This window comes from Arvicanthis niloticus, chromosome 23 (genome assembly GCF_011762505.2).
Source record: "Arvicanthis niloticus isolate mArvNil1 chromosome 23, mArvNil1.pat.X, whole genome shotgun sequence".
Classification (NCBI taxonomy): Eukaryota; Metazoa; Chordata; class Mammalia; order Rodentia; family Muridae; genus Arvicanthis; species Arvicanthis niloticus.
In genome coordinates this window covers 25,933,860-25,948,739 of record NC_133430.1, presented here as the reverse complement: position 1 = coordinate 25,948,739, position 14,880 = coordinate 25,933,860, and the positions used below count along the sequence as shown (strand labels likewise).

Genomic DNA, 14,880 nt, shown 5'->3' with positions numbered 1-14,880 from the left:
AGAATGAAATGAAAATGACTTCATCTTCCCTGTGCATAGATTAGAGAATACCAGGGGGAGTGAAAACACACTCCTATGGCATCCAGAAGCCCATGTGGTACCCAGATGCCCAACCTGCAAATCCCTAGTAGGTGGCATCTTCTGCCCAGAACTCAACATCACTGGACTTGCTCGGTCATGCTAGGGCATGAGTTGTACCCCAAGTCTAGGCAAAAGTACTTACTCTGAGTATATCTGTCAGGTGGGAGCCTAACCTAAGTAATAACATTAACATGCTTTTCTGAATTTGCTTGCTCATTTGTAAGTTTAGGCCAGCCTCTACTATATAATAGTAGCCTTTAAAGCTGTATTATATAAGGTTGATCAGTTCTCGTGGTGCTAAGTCAGACAGATAAACAAACAAACAAAAAAATGCACTACGTATTTGGTTGTAGGAAAGTGCAATGGGTAGAAATGTTCTCAACACTTTCTGACTACTTCTAAAACTGTAAGGATCCTTTAAAAAATCATCTAAGAAAGCCGCTATCCGTGAATTTCAATATGCCATTCGAAGAAGGGTATTCTGGGAAAAGAAAAGCGATAGGAGACTGGGAGATGTTCAGAGTGGCCAGTTAAGCAAAGGTTTACTACACACTTTTCTAGGAAAGCAGCAAGCTTCATCACACGATGAGTCCTCGGCATAATGAAATTTCTCTAGACCAGTGGTTCTCAATCTTCCTAATGTCACAACCCTTCAATGCAGTTCCTCACGTCATGGGTTGATCCTCCAACCATAAAATTATCTGTGTTGCTACTTCAAACCTGTAAGTTTCCTACAGCCACAAATTCCAATATCTGTGTTTTCCAATGGTCTAAGGTGACCCCTGTGAAAGGGTCATTTGATCCCCAGTGGGGTCGCGACTCACAGGTTGAGAACCACTGCTCTATACCAAGTTGCAGCTGTCAAAGCTCATCTCTCTTGCCTGTCCAGTGCAGTAGTTATTTGGCTATGACTCTAGATACCTGACCAGTTCAAATTGATACACACTATGAATATAAAACATTAATACATGCCAGATTCTGAACATCCTGTACCATTTTCAAAAAAAAACATAAACAACAGCCCTGGCAGTGCCAGAAGCCTTTACTGTAGAGGCAGGTGGATCTCTGCAATGTCTAGACCTGTCTGGGCTACACTGTGAGTTCCAGGCCAACCAGTGGCACACAATGGAACCCTATCTCATAAATAAATAAATAAATAAACTGTGTGTGTGCACAAACAAGTTTGGTATTGACTACATGGATATTTATATGAAGCAAAATACACTAGAGTATATTTAATGTACTGTGTCAAATAAATTAAGATTAATCTCAGAAGTTTCCTTTTACTTTTAATACAGGTACTATAAAATTTAAAAACCACCTGTACGGTTCGTATGCTGTTTCTGTTGGATGCAATCAGTTTTAGGAAGAAGAACTGAGAATTTGCTATGTGCTAGGCACTGTGCCAAATGCTCTGCATAATCCTGACAAGGACGCCACAACATCTAGCTTTACCTAACAGACCCAGTCCATTAAGCCAATACAGAATGCGGCTGGCATTCAAAGTTTGGTATTTCTACTAATTAATTCCAAAAGGGGGCTGCTAAGCACCCGGGCATCTCCTAACTTAGCAAAGGGAAATCAAGTGACTAGAGGACAGAGATAAGCACCAATTATACCCCCGGGCAGTCAGACTAATGTCAGACAGCCAGAAGCATCTAGGAGGGAGCCTCGGGCAAACTGCTCCAAAGCCAGGACAAGGCACATTCAGAGTGAGGTGGCCACGACCTGACCGTGGACGACCTGCTGAGGGATGCAAACACGTCATGGCCCCCACGTCACCAAACACTGCACCCACATACCCGTCCGCCCCACATACCCCTGCAGCTCTTGTGTCTCCACCCTAGGACAAGGGGAAGTGGGACGCAAATGTTTCTGCAGGGGGTAATGAGAGAAAGGGCAAGAGAACAGATAGGGGCAGGTACCTTAGACCCAAGGTGACTCCAAGTTCTTAACGCCGGATCATCGCCGAGGCCCCACCCGGCTCCCGCGGCTACCAGCGACCCCGAAGGTGCAACTGACCCAACGCTGCCTCGCAACCGACTCCGCTCACCCGGGACTCGCAGCTATGGCAACTTGAACTAGCCGCCCAGGCGCGGCTAGAGCACAGGACGCGCCGCCACCGCTTGGCCCTCTGGGAGCTGTAGTCCATCCCACGGTCCAGAGCAGGGAGATGTGATAAGAAATAACAGGAAATGACAGGAGATAAACTGCAAGTCCCAGCATGCTCTGAGCAGGGCCTCTACTTGCCTTTCCCGGAAGAAACTGGATAAGCGGTCTTTACAGACCTAGAGCTCTGCCTTCTTGCCCCGCTCTAAATTTGGTTTTTTTTTTTAAAGGGCCAGTAGCCTGTGAAGCCTCAAACTCCTGGTAAAAAGTTAATTCAAATGCCCCGTGACACTGAGTGTAATTTTACTCATTAGGAAACATCAAAGGATAAATAATAGGCAACAGTAAGAATTTAAAAATCGCTTTAACGTCTTATTCTAAAGGCTTAGGACTTGGAGGGGAGTAAAGAAGTTTATCAAGTGAAACACTTTCTGCCTGGAGTGACTAAGATCTCGCCTCTCCTCAGTGGAAAACTACAAATGCAATATGAGGTAGTATGTTCATTACTACCGTGTTATGTCCTCGCTAAGTAAATGAAAGACGTGCTTTCTGCTCAGAGGGAAAAAGTCAGTTTCAGCTACAATGAGACAATTAAAACCTTAAGGAAGGGGAACTTTGGAAAAACCAAGAAGTGAAAAATGATTAGGCACCTGGGACAGTATTTTCTTTTCCTTCTACTCTGTCAAAAAGAAAGAAGAAAAAAAAAGGGGGTGGGAGGGACATGACTTGACCCTCCCCAAAACTAGAATCAAATTTTACCTGATCTATGAAGGTTTTTCTGAACCCTAAAAAACAGCTATCAGTGGTTCTCAACCTGTGAGTCGCGACCTTCGGAAAACACGTATTTCTGATGGTCTTAGGAATTGAGAAACCACTCCATAGCAAAATTAGTTATGACGCAGCAGTGAAAATAAATTTATAGTTGGGGGTTCCTAAGACCATTGGAAATATATGTTTTCCGATGGTGTGACCCACAGGTTGAGAACCACTGATCATTCTATGATACAGGTTTTTTATTTTGGGCGTTCTACGCTGGCGTCATGGACTACCCACTTGATCTTCCCATTTAGGGATTGAAACAAATAGACCTAACCTTTTAAAGTATCTCCCTCCCCGAAAGTCTCCACCCTGTTCCCCCTTCCTATCCAATTTAAACATAAAATTTTCTAAAGACTTACCTAAGTAATGGCATCCACAGTTGCACCTCTCGAATACACTGTAACTGACACAGACAGAAACATAATTCAGAAGAGACATACCAGCGATGCCTGCAGAGGCATAATGGCTCTGCTCTGTTCCTTAATAGCTAAGTTTCACAAAATAATTTTATTCCGTTTAGCAAATGTAAATATTGTATCATCTTAGAGTCCTGTCTTTCTAGACAGAAGACACAGGGATAATGAGGAGATTTAAAAGAACCACTGCTTTGCTTCAGTTGCTCAGAGCCAATGAAAGATGACTCATAAGCAATTCATTACAATGCTGGAGGGGAGACCACTGCCTCAGGATCTCTGTAGAAACATAAGAGAGAACCTTCCTAAGGAAATTATATCTGATCAACTGCCAAAAACATACTATCAAAATGCTAGAATAACTTTGGTTTTACATTAATGCATTACATTAGTAAAAATTGTTAATAATATTGTTGTCTAGCTGTATTGATAAGTGTGTATTCAATTCTATTGACTCTGTTTTAAAGTGATATTGGTCAAGAAAATTAAAAAATAAATAAATAAATAAATAAATAAATAAATAAATAAAACCTCTGAAGACACCACAGCTGGGACCACAGAACAAGAAAGAAGATTTGAGTTAATTATGATTAGAAATTTGTGTATGCATGATTAAATTAGTACTGAACATCAACTGCCTTCATTAACAGATGTGACATGGTAGGGAGATGAAATGTAGTAAAGTCAGATCACAGAATGGGTCTCTTTTACTTCTTAACAAGATAAGTTTTTAATTCAAAAATTGTGTTGTGGCTCCCAAAGAATATGAATTCCTTTTCACTGCTACAGCTGGTACATGTTATTCATGCCACACACACCACCGGTCCATTCGAGCTCAGTCGCATGAATCTAGACTTGGGCAGATCTATGAGCATTATTTGACGTATTCCTCTTTTGTAAATCGTGGAGCAGAAGCAGGCATGATGAGTTAGCTTGCTAAGCCTGCCATAACAAAACACCAAAGAATAATAGGTGGCTTGAACAATGGAAATTAACGTGAAGAAATGAGAAAGAGAGAGAGAAATATTTCATATACTTGAGGGCTGAACATCTCAGATCGAAGTGCCAGTCAACTGGAGCGCCCTGTTTATCTTCTGTGTGGCTTCAAATGCCGTTGTCCTTTTGTGAGCACAGAGCTGGTATCTATCTGTTAAAAAAAAAAAATTCTACTGGATTAGAGACCGGAGTTTATGAACTTATTTAATTTTACCTCTTTAATGAACCTGTCTCCAAATTCAGTCACACAGGCAGTATCAAAAGCAAGTGAATTTTGTGAGAGCAAGAAGCAGTTCAGGAGGTTATCAGTTCCCTGACCCATGAAGCCGTAGGTTCATTAGTGTTTCCCCACTGCACAATACCAACAGAGAGGTGGATGTGGAAGATATCTCCATATGTCTTGTCTACATTACATCTGTGACACAGGTTAAATGTACAAACAATCACATCCACATCATGGGTCCCCAGAAGTCTTGTGTATATTACAGATATCCCCTTCCTCTGACATGCTGGCAAGGAGTAGATGCTCAAAACAGTGGTCCTTATGCACTGAGAATTTTAAAATGAAATTCAAATTCCTATCTTATTTGCTGATTGTTTTGATGGTCAGGTAAAATCTGGAATAATCACCAGGAACGGGGCATCTTCATCTACATTCAACAAGAAGCTAAAACGTCATTATGAAAACATATGGGAATAGAAGCAAAAGTAAAGAGGAAATAACCGCAAGACAATAGATCTCTGCTTCCTGACAGCTTCCAGGTTCCTGACCTCCAACCCCTGGTTAGTCCTACAGGCGTTGCTTGCACAGACCAGTGTTCCATGAGACTCTAGAGCAGTGGTTCTCAGCCTCTGGATTGCAATCCCTATAAGGGTCACATGTCAGATATCTTGCATATCAGATATTTGCATTATGATTCATAACAGTAGCAAATTACAGTTATGAAGTATCAATGAAATAATGCTTCAGAATATGAAGGGATTAAAGGGTTACAGCATTAGGAAGGTTGAGAACCACCTTGAGAGGAAGAGAGTCTCAAACAGGACTGGCTGTAGGATTTGTAAAACCCAGAGAAAAATTAAAATGTGAGGCCCTTGTTCAAGACTCGCTGAGATGTGAATCAGATGGTTGGTGGGTAAAAGTGTTTGATGGGCTAGCCTGGCAACCAGTCCCTGAATCCATGGAAAGGTGAATAGTGGGAACTAACCTCACAAAGTTGTTCTTTGACATTCACGTAAGTGTCATGGCATGCACCTTTACGCGCGCACACACACACATACACACACACACACACACACATCCCCCTCACATACTTACATATCATGCATTCACATTAATAATAATAATAATAAATTTAAAGATTTTTAAATTACTAATAATATGAGCACAGAAAGCACAAAGCATTAAGTAACGTGCGAGGCTGTTCTGCATGCAGGGCCCTGCGGATCTCACATGTCTCATGAAGCTAGGCTTTCCACAAAGAAGTCATGATATCTGGGTGGTGTGGAATAAAGTGCTGTGATCCAAAAGCAGTCCTCAAAAAATAAATAAGGAAATAAAACTATGACTGAGAAGGTAAGACACAGAGAACAAGAAAGTCCTGGGGGGAGAATTAGGGCTGAGTATAAAAGAACAGACCTGAAGACACAGGAGGAAATCTAAGTCCAGAATGTATCTAGCCTCCACATAGGCACCAAATGTCCCTTCCAAACAACCTATAGTTTTCCCAGAATTCCCACATGAGTGATGACTACCTACAGCAGTAGACTTTACTGGGTTATGTTTGGCCACCACCGATGGCCAAGCTCCATTACAATTTAACAACTGTGGTAAGTTGGTACTCACATACCAACTATGCCATAAGAAATGAAAGTAAAATGTTCAACATTCTGATTTGGTTGGGACTGGATGGAAGATTGATGAACCCACTTTCTTCCCATCAAGAAACAATCTTAAGTAGGGTTGACAATATGTCTTAAGTTTCCAAGCAAGCTACAAGTCTAAGAAGAATCAAAGTGAAGGACATGACACTGCCATAGTGAGGTTGCCCACCCATAAAACCACAACTCTTTAGTCATTCGTAGCTTGGAGCATAGCTCATCCCATAATATTCTTTTCCCTCATACATTTATAATTTTAGGTAGTTATCACATCATGACAGTTTTATAATATTGTAATACAAATGCATTTGGGTCAAAATGAGGAGCTAATAATATGCAAAACCATTATAAAGGGTTATTATTGTAGTCAATCAATGCAGCCTCTGCTACAACTTTTGCAAAGGATAAAACACAAAAGAAATGCAAAACGCCACCTTCTGAACTGTGGGCAGTGTTAATGGTTCTAGGGTAAAGGAAAACATTGTATTCTATACATATTCTCATCTGTTTGTTACACTTAATTTTTGGTGCCTGTTTAATGGATACACTTTTCTCTTAATGCATTTTTAAACTGATTCATCATCTCATGTGCTTCTTTTTCCTGCTTCAAATTTTATATTAAAGAATGAAAATTGGTTTAGTGATTATCAGAGTCACTTACTGAACAAGCTATCAGGACATGTTATGCTGAAGGCTTGTTCCAATTTGCTGAGTTGAAACTGTTAGGTGTGAAAGATTTTACGCACATTAGCGTCTCTAATAAACCAATTCTATTCTGTCTGAATCTTGGTTTAAAATTATATATTTCAGCACGCCACTTCTGTTCCCAGTAAAGTCAGAGTCTCAGCAGCCAAATACATCTTTGCCTCAGAATTAAACAAAATAACAGACAAGCTACATGGATGCTAGTAGACAGTAGACAACGAAAGTGATCTCCGAGAAAGAGGCAGCAGATGAGGCAAACCTCACAATTGCTACGCTAGAGAAAGTATCTTGGCTGTGGTGTAAAGAGAAAGAACACAGAGAGTGAGTGCCCTTGATGTTGTAAATTGGGAAAGGGACTTGAGAGCCTGGGGAAGTGCCTCCACTTGAAGGCACTCCATATGGAGTTTTTATGACAAACCACAGAGCAAGGGAAAAGCGCGTAGAGAAAAAATTCCTGAGAACCACAACAGGGCTCCATAGAATAACTTGTTACACACATGTGGAGAAAGTAAAGCTGGAGAAAGACGTGTCTCCCAAGCTCTGAGGAGGAGACACCTGTCACTTACCCATGACCCAGAATAGCAATGATTACTACCAACCAGACGGCACCGCTTAATATTTCAGGGCTCATTGACTGTGTGTCCAAAAGAGTCTTACCTAAGAAATGATAAAAAAAAAAAAAATTAGCCCTAGATTACATCCTGCTCTGGTCACATATGACAGAGATTTTAAAAATAAAATCCAAAATTCACTTAATGGTTTTTAAGTAATTAAAAAAAAAACATTTACCAAATGATTTTTAAGTAATTTAACTATAGGAAGGCACAAGGTCCATCTACCCACTGATAAGCACTAAAGACACCAGAATCATTAAACATACAGCCTCTTTTTTTAAAGGGAAAAATTTGACACCTGTATACCCAGAAGGCTGGGGTGGATGTTCTTTGATAGTCTGTTGATCTTTGCTCCTCTGGAGAGCCAGCCCTCACCCATATCCTCTAGTTTCCCAACCATTGTTTCTCAGCCAGTAGAACCCATCCTCAAGAAAGAGGAGAGGTCCCGTGTACTTTACAAAAGAGTTCACTGTTGTGCTTATTACAAACCCTTCGTCCCTGGAAGAAGTATTGTATTAGTCATACTAAGCAAGAATAACAGATCACAGGTTAGGCAGCATGGGAAGGAGCCTCCCATACAGTAAGGAGGTGACCCTTAGACTATAAGGAGTATTTCTAGCCTTATATAAGGCATAAGGCAGGAGAAACACCCAGTCATCACCAGTTTCAAGGATTAATTTGGTCAAGGCCTCCTTCCGGGTCCAATTCATCCTCTCTGCTTGTCCTGAACTCTGCAGTCTGTCTGCACAATGCAGTTTCAATTGGTCCACAAGACATTTATAAAGATTGAGCTCCCTGAGAGATGAACCATTGTCACCTCTCAAGGTGGGTAAGTAGACCATACCTAGGTATGATGTCTTCTAGAATCTTCTTTGCAACTATATTGGCAGTCTCCTTCTTTGTAGGGTAGGCTTCTACCCCTCCTGAAAGGTAGCTATAAAGACTAGCAGATATTTATATTCATATGTTGCTGGCTTTACTTCTGTATAATCTATTTCCCAATTGGCCCCTGGCTGTTGGTCCCTAGTTCTGGTTCCTGGGTTCCTTGATTGAGGCCTGAGGACTGATTGTCACAGTCTGACAGGCAGGGCAATTTGAGATTGCCCGATCAACAAAGTGTCCCAAGTCAATATATTTGTAGTATGCAACCATCCGTCTCTTTTCAGCAGTATATTCTGGGATGGCTGGGAGCACGGGGATGGGGGGCGGGGTGGCAAGGCTACGAGAATGTGGCCAGTGGAAGCCTGGGCAGCCTCCCTTGTGGCTTTATCAGCTCGCCTGTTTCCTCAGGCTATTTCTGATGTCCTTTTTTGATGCCTGGGGCAATGCATTATGTGTAATTTGAGGGAAGCCATAATACCTCCAGTAAAGCAAGTATTTATTCCTTATTTTTGATGATTTTTTTTTTTCCTTCAGCAGTCAGCAGTACCCTCTCTTAGCATATGGGCCCATGCACATGAGCCATGGCAAAGGCTTATCTGCTGTCAGTGTAAATGTTGGTCGAGGCCCCCTTCGACAGTTTTAAAGCTGGTTAGAGCTCTTAAGCTCAGCTTTCTGTGCTGACGTTCCTAGCACCAAAGCAGTATGCCACCACTGCCTCTGAATACTTGGTTCCATCCTGGATGCTGCTGCTCCCATCTGTGAAATAGATGTGCTCATCATCCAGCCAGAGTCTGTCAGTCAGGTCTGACCTAATTTTTTGTGAACATGCCCTAGAGCTATACAGCAATCCTGCTGTATGTCTGGGGATGGGTTCAGCAGCAGGGTGGCAGGGTTTAGAGCAGATGATGGATTATATCTTATATTGGGGAGAGGAGAATTCAAAAACAGTGTACCAGCCTAGCATTCACAGCCATTGGCTAGGTGGATTTTTTAGGGTCCCCTTAATAGCATGGGTGGTGGTGATAACAAGTTCCTGCCCCACAGTTGTCTTGTCAGTATCCTTGACCAGCAGAGCAGTGGCAGCTATGATTCAGAGACAGTCTAGATATCCCTGGGCCACCGGGTATTGCCTGATTCAGGCTGGGGTGGCCCCAGCCTTTAATTGGATTAGAACCGGGGCCTAATGACAGGCGAGTCCTATTGAATTCTTTTCTGCCCAGACCTCAGAGATTTCTGGGGACAAATGGGTTACCCACTCAGATACAGGCTGATATTGATATTGACAAGGCTTTCCCTTTGGCTTGCCGGACTAGGATTATAATTCCACTGAAGATGAAGAGAAGCTCTGGGTCTACTGCCAGATTCTGAAGGGGAGCCTCCAAGAGGCTGCCAGGTGACCCACAAATTTATCCAAGGTAAGCCAGGTGACACAGGGAAAGAATGAAAGCCCCAGAGAATATTTAAAGAGACGTTTTGAAGCCTATAAGACCTATACCCGCTTTGACTCAGAAGCCCAAGAAAACCATCAGCCGTGAACATGGCTTTTGTTAACCAAGCTGCCCCTGACATCCATTGGAAACCTCAACACCCGAATGACTTTGCAAGTAAGTAACTAACTGAATTACTCACTATAGTTGAGAAGGTTTGCAACATCTGAGAGTCCTCTGAACTTTTGCAGCCTGTCATGGAGACAGTCAGGCTAGGTCCTCTCACTTGAAAAAAAAAAATGTTTCAATATTTGTTTTTGTCAGACAACTTCAGCCAACATACTATAAATACAACTATTGGAATCCTAAAAGAGAAGCCATATGATAAAATAAAGGAACACAAAAGACATATGGCCGAAACTTTCCAATTTTGACAAAAATCATAAACACACACGTGATGGTTAGTGTTAGTTGTCAACAAAATCTATAGTCATCTGGAGACACTGCCTCTGGCCATGCCTGCGTGGGCTTATCTTGAAGAGTTTAACTGAGGTTGGAAGATCCACCCACTGTGAGCATCACCATTTCCTGGCTGAGACCCTGGACTACAGAAATGAGAAAGAGGCACCGAACACCAGCACGCATCCATTGCTCTCTCCTTCCTGACTGTGTGTGTGTGTGAGAGAGAGACCAGCTGCTTCAAGTTCCTGCTAGCTTGACCTCCCTATGGATTTATTCTTGGACTGTGAACAAGAATAAACCTTTTCTCCATCAAGTTATTTTTCCCAGGTTATTTTAGAACAGCAATGGGGAAATTAACTAAGACAACACATGGACAATATTATAGAAAACCGTAGTTGGTCAAAATGCAGAAAGCTAAGGACCACTGGGTACCCAACCCCCAAATGATGCATCTACAACATAACCCCCACACCTAAAGCTTAGAGAACACTGAAAGAGGGAGGTGGAAAGACTGTAAGCACCAGAGAACCAGGATGTCTTCTGAGACATAGTGTCTCCTATATATGACAGGGAACTGCACCCATGAAATCTCAGCAATATGGTCACCTAAATAAGACCCACACAATGGCAATCCAAGTGGACAAGCCAGTGTAGATGAACTAGAATATGGAAGCTCGTAGATTCAATAGTGAATCCATGAACTGAAAATACACTGCTTTGAGAATTACAATCAAATTAACAAACATCTAAATATGCCAATGTGAAAAACAGAATGAAGACACAAAAATGGCAGTATTTGGTATGAAAGAGTCAACATTAGAACAGATTGTACATGTTTGCATATATGTCTAGAGAGAATATTATGAACAACTTTATGGCAATGGATTCAGGAATAGATAACAAATCCTTTATAACACAGAAACTACCCAAACTGCCTCAAAGAGAATGAAAGAAACTAAGTAACATTGCATTTGTTTTTAGAAGTTCATTTTGTAGCGAAAAACTCGGTGTTCAAATGGTCTCACTGGTAAATTCTACCAGATAAGAACAATTCTATACAAACCCTAATAGAAATGTAGAAAAGAGAAAATATCTCTCAATTCACTCTGTGACGAATCAATTGCAGAGAATAAAATATGTAAAATAAAAAGAGGAACACTTTTCCTTAGGCACATCTATGCAAAGCTCAGATAGAATTTCAGTAAAGTTACTGCAAGAATACATTCAGAAAGTCAAAGGGTGTTTAATCCCTGGATTTAAGATGGGCTTAACATTCAAAATGCAAGCATTATAACTCTCCACGTTCACAAATTGCCGAGGGTCCAGCAGAAGGAAGATTGCAAACAATCTCATTTTCCAGAAAAAAATCTTTGGGTGTCTGTAGTCATCTTTCTTTTCAAGAATTCAATTCTTTGGCGCCTCATAGAACCCGTGTGGCCTAGAACTTGCTGTGTAGCCAAGTACCTTAATGCTCCTGCCTCTGACTCCCACAGCTGGGACTACGAAAGTATCCCACCACACCAAGTTTGGAACCCTGAACATGGTAGGAATCGTGAGCAAGCTAGGCACCCTACCAGCTGAGCTCGCTCCCCAGCCCTGGTTTTATTCCCACTGACAACACCACATAATGGCATGTATTTGAATGATCACATCAAAATACCTAATGCTGTGAATTTAGTTTCTTGTGCTTGTCATTCATGTTCTAGATTTGTACGTGTTGTGTAAACTAGCGCTCGATTCATTTTCTATGGAATGCTGTTTGTGCATTCACAGTCTTCTTGAAGGACATGTGGGGTTGCTTCCACGTTGGGGTGACTATTAATAAAGTTTCTATAAACACTGGGATGCATGTATCTTAAAAGTACAGTTCAATAAATCTTAATATTTACCTGCCCTTAACCTCCAGCCTAACCCATCCTGTATTTTTTAGAGCCTTCTCTCTTCGTGTTTCTTTTTATTCCCAGCACCATGTCCTCTAGAGTTACGTATAAAAGAAGCCGTGTAGCGTATGAGGAGTTAATGTCCCTTTTGCTTCTAGAGGACTTAGCAAGCAGTTATACTTTCAAGAAGAAAATTGACACGATCTAGTTTATATCTGTACCTAATATTCGAGGTGAGTGTGAGGAGAGCAACATGCTAGTTAAATGTTCTCTTCACTCTGGATTTCTGGAAAGGACAAGAAAGAAAACAGTGTCTAGACTTCTAAGCAGATTCCCCTCCCTAAGGTAAAAACAGACTGTTACCAAGCAGGCAGGGGAACCTGCATGCGCAGTTCCCAGTTATCCACAGCAGATGGCCCCAGAGCCCAGCTCCTGACTTCACGGAGCCGCTCGGTTTGGTGAGACCAGCATCTCCAGACAGCGGGTTTAGTGGCGCCTCCAAGGAGGCGCGCGGCGGCGGCCCCTGGCTGCTCCAGCTAGACAGCGTGGACGATCCGCCTGGAGTGTCATATCCCTCTTCAGCTGCACTTTTAACTGTCCCCGGTTGTGTTGTCTGCTCCGGTGACTTTTAACCCGGAGAAACCGAAGCTCCGCGGGACACTAGAGTGTCCCACAACAATCCCCTCCGTGGTGACATTAGACGGAGCCCATTTGGGTGGTCCCAGGTTGGCACCGTTCTTAAAGGATGCTCTGTCGGGAAATGTGGCTTCTGGAGTTCGGAGACAGGGGGAGAGGAAGGCGTGTCTAGACTTGAGAAAGAACTTATGGGGGACGACACGGGGACCTAGACTGTGTGTCTCAGAACAGAAGGAGCTGCGAGGCTGATGGAGAGCCGCAAGAGGCTTGTTTGGATGGAGAGTTGCCTAGGCTAGCGGAGCACTTGAGAGCCTCTCCTTCCTCCTCTCCAGAGTGCTCTCCAGCGATGAGGTCACAGCCCCTCGGAGCCCTCCTCCTTCCTCCCTTTCCCTCCCGCACCCGGGTCTCTTCCAGCGTCAGACAGGCGCTGAGAATGTGGGGACAGCGCGCAACGATGAAGTAGCACAGGAGGTCCCTTGCAAAATGAGGCCAGGGTCCCTGCTGCAGCTCGCTCTGCTGCTTGCCCTGCCCAGCAGTCTGCGAGGCAGAGGGTGTGCTTCTCCACCCTGCCAGTGCCACCAGGAGGACGACTTCAGAGTCACCTGCAAGGAGCTCCACCGAATCCCCAGCCTACCGCCCAGCACCCAGACTCTGTGAGTAGCCAAGACCAAGACCCCCGCCCCCCGAGAGAAATTCATGGCGTGTGGTGGGGTGCGCGCGAATATCTGGTCAGTCCCTGTAGGAATTCAGTCGCCCATACTTGGGACGGTCGGTCGTCTGTGCTGCTGACACAGGGGAAAAGAACAGAACAAAACTTTAATACAAGATACCAATGGGAGTTGTGCTGTCTAAAGACCTACTATTCTGTCTACATTGTGCCAACTCCTAGTGCCCGGTTAGATTTTAGTTTCACTTCAGGTAATAGTAAGACATAAACCAACTTAAGAATTAACTTTTAAAACTTATCTTAGAAAATACAATTGCTCTTCTCCCCCAACTCCCCTGTAGGTATCCCTAGATGACAAATTACCTTAGCCATTAGACTTATCAAATAATTGTTAAAAGCTTAATCATGGGAATGATGGGAATACTGGCTCTCGACTTTGATCCCAGCAGTCGACAGGCAGAGGCAAATGGATCTCTCTGAGTTCCAGGCCAGCTTGGTCTACAGAGTGAGTTCCAAGGCAGCCAGGGCTACATAGACAGACTCAAAAAAAAAAAAAAAAAAAGCCAATCAGGAGCCCATTAGAAATGTACCCTTGGACTTATCAAAGAAGGGTTTCAAGGGAAGTGGGAGGGCTCCAGGGCGGTAAAGGGTTTGTCTACCATGTGTTCTGAAAGGTTGTTGAGATTTTTCGGGCTCAGGTTTTAACTGTTTGCATGCTGCAACTAAGAGTTTAATTGGCGCTATCTCGGTGTTTTCTGAATCAAACTATTGAGTTCCACCTTAAGGATCTGGTGTCACTTTCCATTTGTGCTTTGTGCTACTCTGTATGCTTAATGGGTGCATTTCTTTAACTGAAATGGATTGACTTAGGAAAGCTCATGCTGCCGCTAGAGATGGCAGGTTGGACATGCTACATAATAAGTGGTGACCAGGGAACAAGACACAACAGGCTTAAGCCTATAGTACACAAACAAGATGGCGGGGTGGACCATTGTCCACAATGCCTCCACCAAGGCTGCTTCTCTGGATGTTGAGGGCATTAGCTTTTTTCAGACATTGAAGTGACAGCTGATGGGTTTCCACCCTTTCACTGCCTACCATTGTTTGACATTTAGTAAAACCGTGTTCAAGATACTTTGAATATCCATGTCCTACAACTACTGACTTCATTAGTGTTTCCCAGTACTGGCTGCTCTTCCAAAGGACCCAGGTTCAATTCCACATAGTGACTCACAACTGTCTGATATAGTACTGTGGTGCTTTGAATAGGTTTGGACCCCTAGATTCGTGTGTTTGAACGCTTGGCTC

General features: G+C 42.9%; 2 protein-coding genes across 7 annotated transcripts in view; one reads left to right on the top strand and one right to left on the bottom strand.

Moving 5' to 3' along the window:
• The window catches only part of Cep128 (centrosomal protein 128), a 342,449-nt gene extending 340,305 nt beyond the window's left edge, over positions 1–2,144 (bottom strand). For all 3 annotated transcript variants that reach the window (XM_076921486.1, XM_076921487.1, XM_076921489.1), the window contains exon 1: positions 2,007–2,144. The gene's annotated coding sequence lies outside the window, so the exon portion shown is untranslated. The remainder of the gene's footprint in view (positions 1–2,006) is intronic.
• Positions 2,145–11,621: 9,477 nt separating this feature from the next.
• Tshr (thyroid stimulating hormone receptor) overlaps positions 11,622–14,880 on the top strand; it is a 110,150-nt gene continuing 106,891 nt past the window's right edge. Inside the window, exon 1 of one of the 4 annotated variants that reach the window (XM_076921479.1) lies at positions 11,622–13,558. In XM_076921479.1, the coding sequence (XP_076777594.1) occupies positions 13,389–13,558 (170 nt within the window). In that variant the 5' untranslated portion in view covers positions 11,622–13,388. The remainder of the gene's footprint in view (positions 13,559–14,880) is intronic. The other 3 variants (XM_076921478.1, XM_076921484.1, XM_076921485.1) reach the window with 3 other exon arrangements.